The sequence below is a fragment of the Australozyma saopauloensis genome, chromosome 5, assembly GCF_035610405.1.
Source record: "Australozyma saopauloensis chromosome 5, complete sequence".
NCBI lineage: Eukaryota > Fungi > Ascomycota > Pichiomycetes > Serinales > Metschnikowiaceae > Australozyma > Australozyma saopauloensis.
The window spans coordinates 145,648-162,023 of NC_086135.1; the positions used below are offsets into that span (position 1 = coordinate 145,648).

A 16,376-nucleotide genomic window follows, 5' to 3' on the forward strand; every position below is an offset into this window, starting at 1 on the left:
CCTTAAACCTCTCAGAATCAAAGCTTGATTGTCCATCCCATTGGGGTTGCCATCATATTGATGCGTCGGATGCCTTCACTCAACATATATTTCCGTTGACTTAATTCCATTCCTGCGCTGTCAATAGTGAATTCCTGTTTAGCGAAGTTTGCCAAATCTACCTTCTCATGGTGCTTGTAAATGGCTCGCATCAAGGAACGGTATGTGGACAACACCTGTTGGCGAAATAGAAATTCCTCCAAGGATAAAAACTTCTTTCTAGGAGGTTTAACGGCGTGTAAGACTTTACTTAGAAGAACCATTGGTGTATTATAGAATCGAATTGTCTTTACGCAGGACTAAATGGGGGATGCTAATACAAAAAATAAAACCACAAAAATGAGGCTCAATTTTGACTTACCGTGTAAACTGATTGTGTAAACTGTCATTATTGTTCGTAAATTAAGTTAATGCTATATATGCTACAACCGTCCCAATTCCCATCCGCTCTCGTTATACATCCTCATCATGAAACAAGAGCCGCTGCAAATTTCCCCAATTAACCTTGCTTCTTATTTTAGGAAACCAGTCCTCACGCTTCTTACCTTGGTCGGACAGATTGCTCAAGTTATGGAGACGCTCAAGGAGGTCTTTGGAGAAGTGAGCGCTCTTGCGCTTCTTGTGTTTTGGAATCTCTGCCAGCTCAGTTTTATTCATATCCTGGAGTTTGTGCAATATGCTCAAAACATCTCTCTTGGCAATTGGCGATTCTTTTGACATCAAGGTGTTATCGCCGATGCTTTCGAGATTGTGGAAATTGTCATTCACCTCGTTTAGAATTCGCTCGTAATTCTTTATGCAATCCGAGCAAACTAATTCTTTGTACAAGTCCATTCTACTATTTGTTTCGTGCTCGTGCCCATGTCTAATAGTAGACGCATTGGTGAGGATAGAGCTAATCTCATACAATGGCTTATCACACAAAGTACAGTACTTGAGCTTCTCGGAGCCTGGAATCTCTCCAAAGATGGCTTCTAGATCCTCTCGTTGGTGATTTGAATGACAATCAGCCGATTTTGATGTCTCCAAGGCGCTCTTGGGCGCATTATTCGAAAACGCACTTATTTCACTGCGCTTTTTGGCAATCTTGCGCTTGAAATTAGCCAATGATTCCTTCCGGAAAAGTGCCATGGGCCGATCCTGCTCAACAGGTTCACTACTTAGGTAGTCTTCTACAAGAATAATCGGATCCGGACACTCATCGTCTAGGTTCTCACTACACTGCGAAATATCCGCTATAAGGTCTCCAGTATCAAGTTTGGACTCGCAAAAATGCCCCAGTAGATTCAAAGGGTCCAGAGCAGGATTGTACACGTTCGTTGGAGACACCTGACCCAAAATCTTTCTCCGATTCCTGGGAGCCGCTGGAGGCGGAGGTAATGGAAGCGATGTGAGTTTGGTATCATCAATGAGATCTAGCTTGGACCTCTGGTGACGCACCAATTGCCGTTTCGAGGGATGTTGTGAGCTGAGATCATAGCTTTGTTGTCGTATACTGCCACCATGCAAAATATTTGACGTGGGGCCGAATAGTTGGGACAGTTGCGTATATACAGAGGCCGGGAGAGTCTTGCTGTGCTCAAAATTGGGTCTTTTTGGCCTTGACATTTGTTAACACACACGAAATGGGGATATACGAGGTGTAAATGTAGTGATGCCTTGTAACGGTGTGGGGTGCATATTGGTTTCACAACAAGGGCTATTCCAAGAATGGAAATATTAAAAACACATCCAGAACGCGAATATTAGTGAGTTTTCTATTTCAATTTACTTTTGCGAATTGAGGTTAATACTCTTCTTGCCATTTTTTTTCTTGTGTTTTATTTGTATTCCTTTTAGTTATGTATGTGTGCTTCAAGGTAGGTTGAATGCAAATGCGATGTATTGTAAAAGAGTGGCATGTCTCGTAAAATTATATGATAATAGACGAAACTGAAGATTCATTTCTTAGCGATCGGAACGCAACTTTCCGCGTTCGCGTAAGAGTTCAATGTAAGACTTGTCGTCGTCTCCTTCGTGGACCCACATGTGGATATCCCTGCGGATCAGCTTCAGGATCAGCAGATCTAATTTGCGCTCGCATTCCTTTAGGTGGAGCGCTGTTTCCTCGCTGGACTCTATCCACATAATGACACCTCGAAGGGCTTGGTGTCTCTTGAAGTTCACAATCAGAGCGTAGTTTTTGATACCGGGGACGTCTCTCATTTCGAAAACCGACAACTCTGGAACATAATTGTGCGAAAAAACTTTCGAGATCGAGCTATCGGTAACACCGTGGCAGCCATTAATGGATAAACGGCGGAGAGATCTACCGCAGTTTAACGCAAGCTCCCAAATGGTCACATCGGTGATAGCGCAACCAGCGAAGCCAACAGTTTCAAGGTAGGGATTGTTTCTAACAAGAAGCGCAGTACTGTTATCGGAAATGAGATGGCCTTTTCTCTTCCTTCCGAGATTGACTTTGACAAGGTTCTTACAGTTTGAGGCAATCGCATAAATCCCAGAGTCTGTGATAAGGTCACACGCCCTGAGATCAAGATCTTTCAATTTGGGGCAGCAAAGTGCTATGTTATTCAACAAAGAATCGTCAACAACCCTCGAACCTGCGACGGATAAGGATATTAAATTAGAACTGAAAAATGCTATTGGGGGTGTCAACTTTGGACACATAAAAAATTCAAGCGTGTTCAAGCGGGAGGAGTCGATTCTTTCGGATATGGTGTTGAGCGTATGCTGCTTTGCATGATAGAGACTGTTTAATTTTAAGCTCGATGGTCTCGCACTGTTGAGACCAGAACTATTTGTTTCGGCGAATCGTTCAAAAAGATGCTGGTTTTTGAAGCATAAACGTTCGGTGAGTATATCTTTGGTGACCTGATAGAATAGTTTGTTTACCTGCAAACAAGTAGAGAGCACACTAGGCAGTTTGGACTGTTTAGAGCTCTGAGACTGAGCATGAGAGTACTTGGGTTTCTTCACAGCACTTTCCAGACACAGGGAGGCCTGCAAATCTGCAAACGAGATGATTTTATAGACCAATTCAGGTATATCGAATACTGACACAGGCTCTACATCAATCTGCATCGGAGACACACAGTCATAGGCCGAGTTGTCTAGCTCTTGCAGGAAAGACACATCGTTTTCAGAGAAGACAAACTTGTGATCACCAAACGGGATGCCATTTTGACCTGGGAGAGTTGCTACGGATGGCTTTGTTGGAGTGATAGGATAGTCCGAAGTGTCTGTGACTGAGCACGAGTCAGAGAGATCGGGCACATCAGACGACGCACTTGAGATCAGAGAGCATGAAGAAGATATACTCAAAGAAGGCCTATGCGCGCTCGTTTTGAACAGGGTGAAGTAGTCACCCTCGAGATTATAGCCGCTGTAATCGGTAGCGGGCTTGTTGCGTTTGAATCTTCGGGACTCAGAACCAGTGTACGGAGATGACTTGGTTCGAATTGGAGAAGATTGGTTTTGATATAGCATGTTCGGAATATGACATAGAATTGTATATTCTGTTCGGGGTCGAGGAACGGTGCCAATGACGCAACTTATGAGGACTCAATTGACAAAGCAAGAGTCGATGCTATGATTAAAGAAAAAGCAAACAGATACGAGATGAGGTCGGGTTCAGCAAAGGAACTGCTGACGGATTATGGACAATGTACTTCCAACCACAAGAGTCAGACTCAAAATCCAGCGAGCGGGGAGAAACAACAGTATATGTATTAAATGATTATAGCAAAACGTCCAGTCAGTCTTGAGACACAGCTAGGAACAACCAGCCATGTCTCCTTCTTCCAGCAGCGAATCTACGGCATGCTGTCAAAAGTGACAAGTGAATTGGGTAGATCAACCAGCCACCTTCCTACAGTGTGGGCTGGAGTGCATGGGGGAGGCTGGAACTGGCTGGTTTGCAGTCGAATGTAAGCCGCTTTCTCTCAATCGAAATAAATAGTCTGAATTAAGGTTCGGAACACAGTCGCTGTGCATATCGTTGATCTGTGTTTCTGTGTTCGCTCCGCTGGCTGTCTCAGATTGGTCTCGATTGTGTCCGAAGAAGGTGCGTGTTCTTGCAAAGTACTAGAAATGGAATAGTGCAGATTAGAATAGTACTTAAAGAAGAATAATAGGCGCACTTTTCTAGCGCAAATGTAATTGGCGAAGCAGATCAAGATGATTGCCTCACTAAACCGTAGTATTGTCCAATTGAAGAGTTTCAGTGCTGACTATGGCAACTTCTAATTAATTGATTGTATGTGCGAGGATATTCATGGACGAATTCTGGTTTGAAGAATACTAATTCCATCTTTAATGTTCTTATTTTGCTTCTCGTATTCCTTCTACTCGAGTCTTACAATAGCTACAGTAAGTGACGCATAAACGCTTCTTCGACAATAAAAAAAAAAACCCGCAGAAATTTTGAATACATCTTTCAAACACAAAAGTTTTTTTATCAAAAAAATTGCATAAATTTCTTTTCCTTTTTTTGTCCTTTTAGACTATTCTGGGTGACACTCGACACCTAAAAGCTTAATTAGCAAGGACATAGTTTACCAAGAAAGAAAGATAAAAATCGACCAAAATCTTACAAATGTCTCCCTCAACCCCCTCCACCCATAATCTCGTCTCACCACCCTTCTCGCACACCGACATCTTCTCCCCTATTTATATGTGCCAAATCAATTAGGGTACAAGGGGTTTTTCCGAAGATGTGCACGCCTGTATACAGCCGGCACTGTAATCGCGATGTGAGCCGTTTGTGCAGCGTTTATCAGTACTGTTCCTGTGTCTTCGGGATCCTCGATATCAGAGAAATTGCTTTTCATCGCCATCGACGACATCTCTGCAATGGTGAAACCCAAGTCAAGCAGCAGGCTGACTGCTCTCTTTGACATCAGATTGAAAAACTTAGAACATGACATCATCGTCTTGAAAGGTGATGAACAAAGCGCCGCTTCCACCTACATCGAGGGTAAAATTGTTCTTTCTGTCACCGAACCCATCTCTGTCAAGAAAATCTCGCTCAGGCTCTTTGCCACTCTCAGACTACGGTATGGAGAAAATGCCAAGCCTCTGCAGAACGTGAGGCCCACCCGTTTGGATAAGAAGGTGTTTGAGCATTACTGGGATAGCACTGACTTCGCAAAGTACCTCTCTGAAATGGACAACACAGCCGCTGCGACCTCTTCGATGGGCTCGAAGCCTCACAACTCGCTTCACATGAGCAAATCGAGCTCACTCAAGGGCTCCACGACATCATTGAAGAACTTGGGCTTGTCATTTCGCTCGAAGTCGTCCACGTCCTTGAACACTATCTCCAACAACAACTCCTCAACAAACTTGAGCGGGAAAAACGCTCAGATTTTGGTCTCTGGTAATTACGAAATCCCTTTCAGTGCCATTTTGCCCGGCGACATGCCGGAGTCTGTCGAAGGATTGCCAGGCGCAAGTCTTACTTACAAATTAGAATCCACGATTGATCGCGGTAAGTTCCACAACATCATGATCGTCAAAAAGCATGTGCGTGTTGTAAGAACAATGACCACAGACGCTGTTGAATTGTCCGAAACGATGGCTGTTGACAACACATGGCCAAACAAGGTGGAGTATTCATTGAGTGTGCCTTCTAAAGCCATTGCTATCGGCTCCGGCACTCCCGTCAGTATAATGCTTGTTCCGCTTTTGAAGGGCTTGAGACTTGGTGACATCAAAATGACTTTGGTGGAGCTATACGGATACATCGGCTATCTCCCACCTCCACATCTGGGAGAACGTGTTGTATGTGAAAAAGATATTCCAAGACCATCTGAGGATGACCCTCGCTACCAAATGGACAAATGGGAGCTCACCCATTTCTTGCGCGTCCCGTTGAGTTTGTCTAAATGTACTCAAGATCTCGAAGTGCTGCCTCATTTGAAGGTTCGTCACAAACTCAAGTTTGTGATCGGCCTCATAAATCCAGACGGGCACGTTTCTGAACTCCGCGCGTCTTTGCCTGTACAACTATTCATTTCCCCCTTCGTTACAATCACAGGCTCAGTCGACAATGAAGACGATGACGTTGCATCATTAGAAGCAACGGGAGAGCCTCACGCAGAGGAATTTTTATTCCACTCGGATTCGCACAATGCTTCTATGACTGACCTACAGGAGGCACAGGACAATGGTGAGGGATTACGCTCAAATCCTGGATCTGTATCATCGTTCAGCGGTTTGGCCGCTCCTCCAGTGTATGAGCAACATGTTTATGATAGATTATGGTCTGACATATCGCCAATAGAATCGCCTATGACCTCAGGTGCAGCAACTCCTAGATCGATTTACAGTCGACCAACTGGCGAGGTCCTGCAATTCTCAATGTCATCAATCGACACTGCTAAGTTGACAGAAAACTTGAGACAATTGAGTGTTCAAAGACAGCAACAAGAGTCCGGAGAGGTTGCAAGATCGAACTCCCAGAGAGGCATGTTTGAGATTGAAGGGGATAGCTCAAGAAATGGCGATTATTTCTCGAGATCTAGAGCTTCTCTTTCCCCATCCATAAGTTCTCTACACATGAATGCCTTGATGTCTCCTCGAGTTGGATCCCCCGTTCACCTCTCCCGAAGTGGATCAGATTTCAATGTAGACTCTGTCAGTAACAAAATTCCGACTTACAACGAAGCTTTGAGAGCAGGAGTCGAGGATACACTTTCACCTGCCTATCTACCACCATTACCAGGTTCTCATATTGATCTCACAGAGGTGAACAAGAGATTTGAGGAATCAGTGACTAAATCTCCGGCAGAAAGTCCATCAAACTCTAGAAGCAGACTGTTCCTCACTCGTGGTGCCAGTTCTTTCAGTTTGAAAGGATCATCCAACAACTCTTCTGCAAACTCTTCACCAAGCGCATCACGAAACGTGTCGCTCAACAACTTGGAGGCATTTGGACTGGAAGCAAGTCGGTCAGCAAGTGGAAGAGCTCCTAGAGGATCTGGCTCAGCTACGTTTTCGATTCCTCAACTGTAAATTACATGAAAGCAATGTGTCTCACTACAAAAAATTTTTTAGAAGAGGAACAAATTCCACAAATCTCATACTTTGTACCGCACGAATCAAAATGTATTATCTAAGATAGTTGTAAATGACAGTCTTGTTATGCCTCCAATCTAGGACTACCAGACAAAAGTTCTCTACGGATCTCTGGGCCAATAGCGTGGTGGAATCTTTGTCTCACAGTTTCGAGTAAGAAATCTCTTTGGTCATCAGTAATATCGTTCTTGTATCTTTGAGCAAAAGCCAAGAATGCCTTGTGCCAGACGACAGGTAAAGGAGGCATCTCATCAGCCTCAACTCCGAGCTCTTCCTGTGCAGCTTGTCTGAATCTCATGAAATAGAAAACAAGCTCATCTAGAGTTTGGTAGGGTAGAGCATACTTCTTTTCGATCAAAACTCTGATGAATACGGTGGCAGCAGGCTTGAAATCTCTTTGGACAAGCTGGGTTAAGGCCACAGAGGAATGCAATACTGGAACAGACACCTTTGCCAAAACAGATGCGGCAATAGTCGCTTCTCTGACTGTACAGTGGCTGTCGACCAATGGAAGAAGAAATCCTTTAAAGAAAGCACCCGGCTTATATAAAGATTTTCTGATGGCTCTGTAAATGTGGTAGTCTAAAGTGTGCTTGTCACTATCCTCAATGGAGGTTCTGAATTTCTCTAGAAGGACCTTCTCTACGAAACGTTGAGCCTCATTAGCTTGCAAGTTCGAAACAAACAACTTTGTGGCTTCGTAAGTTGCATGAGGGGTCCATCTCTCTGGATCTGTGACATACAAAACGTCTTCCCAATTCTTCAAAGTTGGCAAGACTTTGAATAACTTTGGAAGCTTACCATGCTTGTATGTAGAAAGAATTTGCCCGATTTTTTGATACGCGGCAATAACCTTTGGTGGTAAGAGAACAGCGGTTTGATCTTCGCCTGGATTCAGGATTTGATTTGCCTTCATGTCTTCCTTCTCTTGAATCAAGGACATGATCTTGTCTCCAAGATTGAAGTTCAGACCAGAGTTATTGGTGCTGAAATATTTTTCGAATAACTCAAGGTCTTGGTCCTCGACCTCGTATTCTTCTTCCTCTTCTTCTTCGAATTGACCCTCGAAATCTGAGTAGTTCTCCTCATCTTCATCACTCTCAAGCGTCTCCTCCACTTCTTCGCTGACTATTTGATTGAAGCTAGTGGCTGGTTTGATTTCATCAGATTCGATCTCATTTTGCTGCTCGGCTGCAAGTTGTAAAATCTTTCTGGATGTGGTTGCATCTAAGTACTCATCCTCTTGTTCGTTGTCAGAAACATTGCCATGCCCGTTTGATTTGGTGCTCTTGAAAGTTCCGTTAGACGTTGTGATATCACGGTCTAAAGGATTGTGGCGCTGTTTTTTTCTAGCGTCGTTAACTACTTTTCCCATGGCTAGCTAATCTTGGATTGTAAACTGAAGTCATCGCATCGCATCTCTATACTATAATGTAATCCTGCATGTATCAAACGGTATCAAATTCGATCTTTAAAAGTAAAGTCGAATTTAAAAGCAGTTCGCCACAGCTATCTCTCAATTTCAAATATCTAAATCCTTTTTTTATGTCGAAAATGTTAATGATTGATGTTCCAATCTCCTTTGGACTATCAGGTTCAACTGGAGAGGCTGAAGTCGAAACAACAAATCTTGCAAAAATAATTTCGCAGTCGTAGTGAATAGTTCCTGAAAATGTTTCATTCCATATGGGGTTGTACCCATTGCCTGTTACAACTTTGGTGTTTGAGATCGACGAGTCCTTAGACCAGTCAATTGAAGTGGCACCCATAATTTCAAAAATCACAAAGGGATTCAATGCGTCAATATTATGTGGCCGATGTAATTGTTGCGCGCTTACAATCTTGATGCTAAACTTCAACTTTTTCTGGTGTCTCTGTATGACTCTTCTCATTGTCGACTTTAAAGTTGGACGCCTTAAATCAGACGGTTTAAGAATGTACCCATTCCCTGACACACCGTCGAAAAAAGCCAAATTTATTTGTTGACCAACATCGAATGTTTGCCAATTTGTCGCGACCATTTGTACACCATGGGCCCAAAACTGGGTTGGTATGAAATTGGATGAACTCAATCGGTATTTGGATGGATATGTTCTCATGAGAAACCTTCTATTGTGTTTATCTACTGCCTCTGCCTTGCTGGGATCCTTCACCATTGAAATTAAGGCTTTTTCATTTAAGGAAAAGCAGTGATTGAAAGTTTTGGACTCTGGTAAGGAAAAATTCCTGAATTTTAGGCCTTGACAGTACACACCGAGATTACTCAACTCCTCCATAATCAGTTTATCCTTCTTCCGTCTCATTTTTGTTGATGAGCTCGATGATGTTGATCTCGCAACGAATGACTCGGCACTCTCAGAAAACGAATTGCCTGTCGTTGACGTTGTGGTGAAGCTCCCATTATCGTCGATTGAACTTGGGAGATTACTCGTTTTTTTGACTTTAACGAGAACTTTATTTCGAAGCTCTTCGGGGCTCGGTAAAACATTTCCTCCCGTGATGGCATTCGTCACAAGCGTATCGCCGAAAGTTGATTGCAAGATCTCCACAGCCTTTAATTGGGCCGCGCTAGAACAATGGATTTCTAAACTTAAGATAAGCGGAAGGTTGGAGCTTTGAAAAGCATATCTTTTTATGGTTGAGAGAACGTCTGCAAGCTTGATACCTTTGGTAAATGTGCGGCCATGAGTCACGATAGGCTCGATATTGTCATCAGGACTATTCCAGATATCGATTTCGACACATCTACAGCCTCTTTGAAGTGCTCTCACGTATCCACTAACAGATGATTCGCCTGCGAATTGTCTGCCTGTGAGATATGTGTTGTGAGAGGATAAGATGTAATACTCACTCAAAGGATGGGAATAATAACCCTCTCTACGGAATGTCTCCTTTGTATAGCACAGGTACTTGGAATTGAGAAATAAGTTAAATTCTTCGCAAGTCCATGTCAGCTCGTTTGTATTGCAGAACTTCCGAAAAATTTTGCTCACTTCATCTGTCGAAAGATGCTCATCTTGTACATCTTTCAAAAAAGAACTGAATCCCTCCAAATTGAGTTGGCCCTTTGAGCCTGTCAAATGTTTCCAAATGGTGGCTAAGTCGCTTCGATACCTGAGTGACTTGACGAAGACCTTGAACTCTTCGAAGTCGAGACCATTGTCATGCAGCCTCTTTGCATTATTGAAAAGGACTTGAAGCCTTTTGGAACTCAAATTTATATTGAGTCGCTTGCAATATTTGAGAATATCGTCAAATAGAAGTAATTGCTTTTTACTTTTGTCATTAAAGACCGATTTGTCTGAGATGATATTTCTTCTCACTTCATCTAAATCTGAAGCATCAACGAGATACGATTTAAGTAGCAGCTCTTTAAGATTTTTGAATACCTCAATTGTGGAAAGGAGTTTCTTGAGATCATGGCTTGTATCTGCGACCAAGTGCAAACACTTAAGCTTTTGCTTGACATGGTCAAAATAAGTAATCGAGATCCACCTCCTCTCACATTCTTGTGATAGGCCGAGCTCTTCTCTGTAATGGCGAGCCACCTCTCTATCACTTATATGACGTACATCATCTATAGAAAACTCGTGAGACTTGGCTTTTGATATTTGCTTATACGAGAAGCTGAATTGAATTACATCAGCTGTTAACTCGATTCTTTTCTTTGTCTTGTGAGAAAGTTTGGTCATTAAAATAGGTCTGTTCAAAATACAGTGGGAATCAACGACGTGATTAATACTGCTCTCATTGCCCTCGTTTTCATCATTATGACTGAATGAATCATTAGCATCGCTGTCGTTCTTATAATCACCCATTGAGACTGAGCTGAATCCCTTAGAAAGTTTCTCCACACTTGAGGAGTCCAATCTTTTCGTAGGGTAGGCTAATGGTGAGCAATACGTCATCTCCGAAGGACTTTGAATGGGTTCTAGTTCTGCCATGGTTTCCAAATGATTGTGAAAGTAGCTATAGTATCAATTGAATATCAGACAGCTAAACATCAAATGATTTGCATGGCATCAATACTCTAAGTATAGAGATCATTGTCCTAGATACAGAATGCTTCTATTTTATATGCAGTCTATAGTTCTTAAAATTTGGTCTATAATCTATCTGACATTAATATCGGAGTTCTCTCTCAAATAATCTTTTACAGAAGCAATGTCATAGTCACCTCTGTGGAACATTCCTGCTCCCAACGCAGCATCAACTCCACAGTCCAACTCAAACACATCTTTGAAGTGCAAAGGAACACCAGCGCCAGAGCTTGCGATAACAGGTATGGACACCGCTCCTTTCACCTGTTTCAAGAGCTCGAAGTTGAAACCCTGATTCGTTCCGTCATGATCAATGGAATTGAGCAAAATCTCGCCGGCTCCCAAGGCCTCACAGGCTTGACAAAGCTCCAATGCGCCAAGTTCATGAGTTTTGCGGCCACCTTGCGAAGTGACTTGGTAGTAGCAGAACTTCTCACCATTTGGACCATATTTCTCGGGGTCCGAAATCTCGATCACAGCCATGTTGGTCTGTGAAGGGTCATTCAAGTATTTTCTCTTTGGGTCAACGGAAATCACGACTGCTTGAACACCAAATCTTGCTGAAATAGCCTCAATAGCGCTCTTTCCGCTTTTGCTCTTATTTGATGCGTAATACTCTTCTGCAATGCGCACAGCATCTGAGCCAATACTGACCTTATCTGCTCCTGACCGGAAATATAAATCTGCAACTGTCACAGCAGGGTAAAGTTCACCAGATACAGGGTCCACTAAATCTTTAATACCTCCTCCCACGGTCAAGGGTACAAAAATTTTTTCGGCGGCCTTTCTCAAAACTTCCAACATTGGCAAGTCCTTGATAGGAGATTCACGAAACGAAGTGATATTGAGAAATGTAACCTCATCAGCACCTTGCCTATAGTATTTAGTGGCCAACTCAACTGGTTTTCCCAAATTTCTCACCTCGTTAGCTCCATCATCGCTCTTTTCACGTACATCATATTGATCACCTTTGGTAACAACAAGGTCGCCGGCGTCATTGGAGCGAACGTCCAAACACGCGATGATACGTCTTGTCAAGCCGCTGGAGTTAGCTGTCAGACTCTGAGAACGAGACGAGTGTCTTTCTCCGTCCAAAAAAGCCTTGATTATTGAAAGGCCAGCTTCGCCAGACTTCTCGGGGTGGAATTGTGTTGCAAATAAGTTCTTGTAGGAAGCACAAGCAATAAATTCTTCAGAGCCGTACTTGGCTATGGCAAAGGACCATCCTTCCTTCTTGGCTTTCTCAATCTTGGCCCTCACATTGTCATTGCTCAAAATAGCGGCGTAAGAGTGAACAAAATAGTAGCTATCTTCAGTGTTTGTATTGTACAATGCCTCAGTTGACGAGAGCTCTCTTGGGCCATCAAAGATCTTCTCATTTCTGTTCCAACCAATGTGTGGAACTGCTTTCACGAGTCCCTTCGACTGGTACAATGAGTCGTGATTATCAAATTTGGTCAATTCAAAATCAAGGAGCCCGAGGCCAGGAACATTGGGGCTCTCTTCAGAGGAGTTCATGAAGGATTGAAGACCCACACAAATACCCATTATTTCTCTTCCACTGTCAATGTAACTCTTGATGTGAGTATTTAAACCGCGAGCGGAAAGTTCGTGAACGAAATGGCCGAAATTACCAACTCCAGGGAAAAAAAGTTTCGTGATCTGATCATTGTGCTTTTCGAAGTCTTCTCTGTCCCGAATGAAAACTACTTCATAGCTGCCGATGTATTTAATGGCGTTTGCGAGTGATTGCAAGTTTCCACTTTCTACGTCAATGATATAAACTTTTTCAGACATTGGTCTCCTAGACTTTGGTAGTAGGAAAACTATTCACTGGTCCTCTATGAGTCAAATCTAAGGTTTGTTACATGCAGGTATCACGATTGAGTCAAGATAATTACAGAAATTAAGGAAAAAATGTCGTTCTAGACTTTTTCAGCTTGAATATAAAAGTAGTAGTGGCAACAAACCTTATGTTCCTCTTCAAATTTGTTGAATTGCTCACATAGCTTATCAATCTGGCCAAACATCTCATAAACAGACAAAGCTGTCCAATGAATTAAAAAATTGTTCACATTTTGATGGTTACTGAGCATAGAAGAGGAGAACTTGATATTCTTAGGTCCAAATAAAGTGCTGAGCTCTTGAAGCAACACTTCGAGAAATTGTGGTATGAGACTTAAGTTGTCCTTTATTTCTAAGCCCATAAAAGTAGACGGGTTAGGAAATGTTGTGACAGATCCTTGAGGAATTGAACCATTTGAGGCATCACCAGAGCGGAACAATGGTAGCTCTAAGATACCACCAATTTTAAGTAGGCGATGTAATTGACGGAGAACCACTTTATAGTTGTGAGTAGTCAACTGGTAACTGAGATCTCTGCTTTGGATAACATGAAATGATTCAGAAGCTAAGAAAGTAAGCGGTTTTGTGTAGTATTCGAAATTGCATGGCTTAAGAATTGGTCTGTTATGCTCTGATTGAGACATCTTTGGTTGATTAGAGGCCGCATCCTCAGTCTGAAGGGAAGCTAAATCTTTGCTAGTCTTGTTAACAAACTCTTCGAAGGTTCCAAGATTCAATTTGCTAAAAAACTCTCTCCAGAGCTTTTCATCACTAGATTTCAAATATTTAGAGCTTTCTTGATATTTTTCAGGAAGAATAGAGGGGTTTAGAGCTCCTTCATCTGCTAAGTATTGGTCACAGCAAACATTTGTTTCGATAATTCTCAAAAATGGGAGGGTTACCGCTAAGAACCAAGAGTACTGCCGACTGTACTTTCGATTAAATATAAGAACTTTCAATGATTCTTTTTTCTCAAGTTTGATGTTGAGCTTGTGCAACCCGTAGAGGTATTTTGTGAGTCGGTAGTCGATTAAAAATCCGTTCGTCAATTTTACCATGATGTGAAACAAGTAGCATTCCAAAAGATTGAATTCATTTGTGATCTTTATAGCTGCAGTGATTAGCGCTTGTTGACTTTGATCTGCAACAGACATTTCATTCATGAATTCACCCTTTCTGGAAGAATTCAATTTTATGGCCATAGCTGAGAAGAATCGTTTAAAGCGATAGTGCTGTTTCAAATTTTCGTCAAATGACACAATCTCATTCTCAGTTGCCTGGGGTAATATCAAGAGGTAACGGATGTAGTTTGTGACGTTGCTTTGGATAATTTCTTCACTAGGATACCAATCTTCTCTACCAAACTCCTGAATGATAATCTTCCTTAGGAAATCACGGCATCGGAGTAGTTCAAAAGATATAAGTGCTTCATGATGGTGCTGGTCACTGTTTTCTAGTGATTCGTCGTCGAAGCTTTCTGTTAGGGAAGGTTTGTGACGATTGATGAACTTTCGTAATGAATGAAACCTTATGGTCGCGAAATTAATGGGATCACTCACTTGATGATCACTTAAACTCTCTAAAAAGGCTTGAAATCGCAGACTCAAGAATTTTGGCTTATAGAATACTCCTGTCAAGCCTTCCTCACTATTAAGTAGCTCAAGATCGAAAAAAGGCACAAAATCGTAAACAGTTTTTGAGGGATTTAGAGGATGGACGAGCAGATTCTCGTATTCAGAGCCTGGGTGTGCAGATTTCGCGGAGCTTTCGTCGAGTATACTTTTAACTGAACGCAGACTCATCATTCCACCTGATAAACTCTCTGACCTGTGTTCTGCTCTAACGGGATTTCCAATTGACTCATTTTGACTCAAAACTTCTGTCTCTTCTGCTAATGAGTGTTCATCTAGCTCCGTAAAGGAAACCCTTGAATGTGACTTGGAACTCCTAGATGTTGTGTCAGGTGTAATGGAAATAGAACCTTTGCTCGACCTGCGGCTTGGATTCTTCTTGGATTTACTCTGCTTGACCTTTTGCTGTTGCTGATACAGCATCGTGGGGACGATGTAAAAACTCATGGTTCTTGGTTAGATACTGATAGTTCGCTATCTGCGAACTGTTTAACCCCGAGGATTGGAGATACCGGATTGTGCATGCGGCTGGATTATGTCATCTTGGGGTGCAATAAAATATGCAGAGAAGGGAAAATTATATGTTCATTTTATGATAATATCTTCTCAAATTTGATGGAATTTCTCGCAATACTCTTTTGTATAGGATCATATGCTATTTTCTTTAGAATTGCGCACGTTGTTTTCCACGTTCTCAGCGAAACAAATCAATGCATATCTTGTGAGAATAAATACCGTGGCAATTCAAAAGTTCTTTGCTAAAAAATTTGCTGTAAAACACTGGAGAGAGGAAAAGAATAAATTTGCTCCATATCAATTGTTTGGTTCTGAGACTATTCTGGTGCAAGTCAACTGGATTCGAAGCTACTTCGAAATCTGGTGATATGACGCGGTTGGATTTCAGTAGTTGAAAGGAACTTTATTTTTCCGATCTGTCTTCTTGTTTGATTCGTTTCTGCACCTATCTCCGTGTACTCTGAAACCACTCTAATGCGTAGACCAACGGGCAGAAAATGATGAATTCCTTATCTGAAATTCAATTTTGTTCATTGGAGAGGTTGTCAATTGAAAATGTCCACGGGCCCCGATTTTTTAATGCGGTTCCTCTGTAGAATATGTTTTATCAAAAAGTGGCCAGTTCGTGAGTAAATGAGGAACCGATTTGAGGTGTGAACATGAAACTGTTGGTCGCACATTTATAAGAAAGTGTTAAGGGTATAAAAAAACAACACTAAAGTGTAATTATGTAAATGCTTCATAATCTGGCCTCTTGGGTTTCTGTTCACGATCACCTACAGTTCTTACAAACAAAAAATCGAAACTTTGAGATAAGCGTGGAAAGGAAGCCTTTTTAGCTGCAACAGCTTTCCATGTGTCGATCAATTATCATTGTGTTGTATAGTAATGCATACTGCCTCTTGAATGTGGTAAATGATAATCACCGAGCTTCGCTCCAATACAGTTCTTGGGCCCTACCTTCCAGCAATGAAATTTAATGATTCCACAAAACCGATTCATGACAGGCACATGGTAGTTTGTGACTCACCCTCAAACAAAATGTAGGTGAATGTCTGCATTTATGTATTCCACAGAACCTCATATCACGCTAATTTTAAGACAATATAGAATTTCTGCATCACCTGCAGCTTCGTGTTTCCTACAAAAGTTTTGGTTCCCCAACAGAATAGCTTCAAAACTTCGCCACCGAAAAATGATATACATATGACAAGCTTAAAATCAT

At 42.0% G+C, this 16,376-nt stretch overlaps 7 protein-coding genes across 7 annotated transcripts; 1 reads left to right on the forward strand and 6 right to left on the reverse strand.

The window, feature by feature from the left end:
- Positions 1–492: 492 nt before the first annotated feature.
- PUMCH_003954 (uncharacterized protein) lies at positions 493–1,647 on the reverse strand (the record flags this gene model as incomplete). The annotated part of the gene is made up of 1 exon (XM_063022907.1): positions 493–1,647. The coding sequence occupies one exon, from the start codon at positions 1,645–1,647 to the stop codon at positions 493–495; it is 1,155 nt and encodes a 384-aa protein (XP_062878977.1).
- Positions 1,648–1,986: 339 nt separating this feature from the next.
- Positions 1,987–3,528, reverse strand: PUMCH_003955 (uncharacterized protein; the record flags this gene model as incomplete). Its single annotated transcript, XM_063022908.1, has 1 exon — positions 1,987–3,528. One exon carries the CDS (start codon positions 3,526–3,528, stop codon positions 1,987–1,989), a length of 1,542 nt encoding a protein of 513 aa, XP_062878978.1.
- A 1,365-nt stretch (positions 3,529–4,893) lies between these two features.
- PUMCH_003956 (uncharacterized protein) lies at positions 4,894–7,056 on the forward strand (the record flags this gene model as incomplete). Its single annotated transcript, XM_063022909.1, has 1 exon — positions 4,894–7,056. One exon carries the CDS (start codon positions 4,894–4,896, stop codon positions 7,054–7,056), a length of 2,163 nt encoding a protein of 720 aa, XP_062878979.1.
- Positions 7,057–7,183: 127 nt separating this feature from the next.
- On the reverse strand, positions 7,184–8,494 carry PUMCH_003957 (uncharacterized protein; the record flags this gene model as incomplete). Its single annotated transcript, XM_063022910.1, has 1 exon — positions 7,184–8,494. One exon carries the CDS (start codon positions 8,492–8,494, stop codon positions 7,184–7,186), a length of 1,311 nt encoding a protein of 436 aa, XP_062878980.1.
- A 73-nt stretch (positions 8,495–8,567) lies between these two features.
- Positions 8,568–11,063, reverse strand: PUMCH_003958 (uncharacterized protein; the record flags this gene model as incomplete). Its single annotated transcript, XM_063022911.1, has 1 exon — positions 8,568–11,063. One exon carries the CDS (start codon positions 11,061–11,063, stop codon positions 8,568–8,570), a length of 2,496 nt encoding a protein of 831 aa, XP_062878981.1.
- Positions 11,064–11,231: 168 nt separating this feature from the next.
- On the reverse strand, positions 11,232–12,956 carry PUMCH_003959 (uncharacterized protein; the record flags this gene model as incomplete). Its single annotated transcript, XM_063022912.1, has 1 exon — positions 11,232–12,956. The coding sequence occupies one exon, from the start codon at positions 12,954–12,956 to the stop codon at positions 11,232–11,234; it is 1,725 nt and encodes a 574-aa protein (XP_062878982.1).
- A 128-nt stretch (positions 12,957–13,084) lies between these two features.
- Positions 13,085–15,082, reverse strand: PUMCH_003960 (uncharacterized protein; the record flags this gene model as incomplete). Its single annotated transcript, XM_063022913.1, has 1 exon — positions 13,085–15,082. The coding sequence occupies one exon, from the start codon at positions 15,080–15,082 to the stop codon at positions 13,085–13,087; it is 1,998 nt and encodes a 665-aa protein (XP_062878983.1).
- Between the last annotated feature and the right edge of the window lie 1,294 nt (positions 15,083–16,376).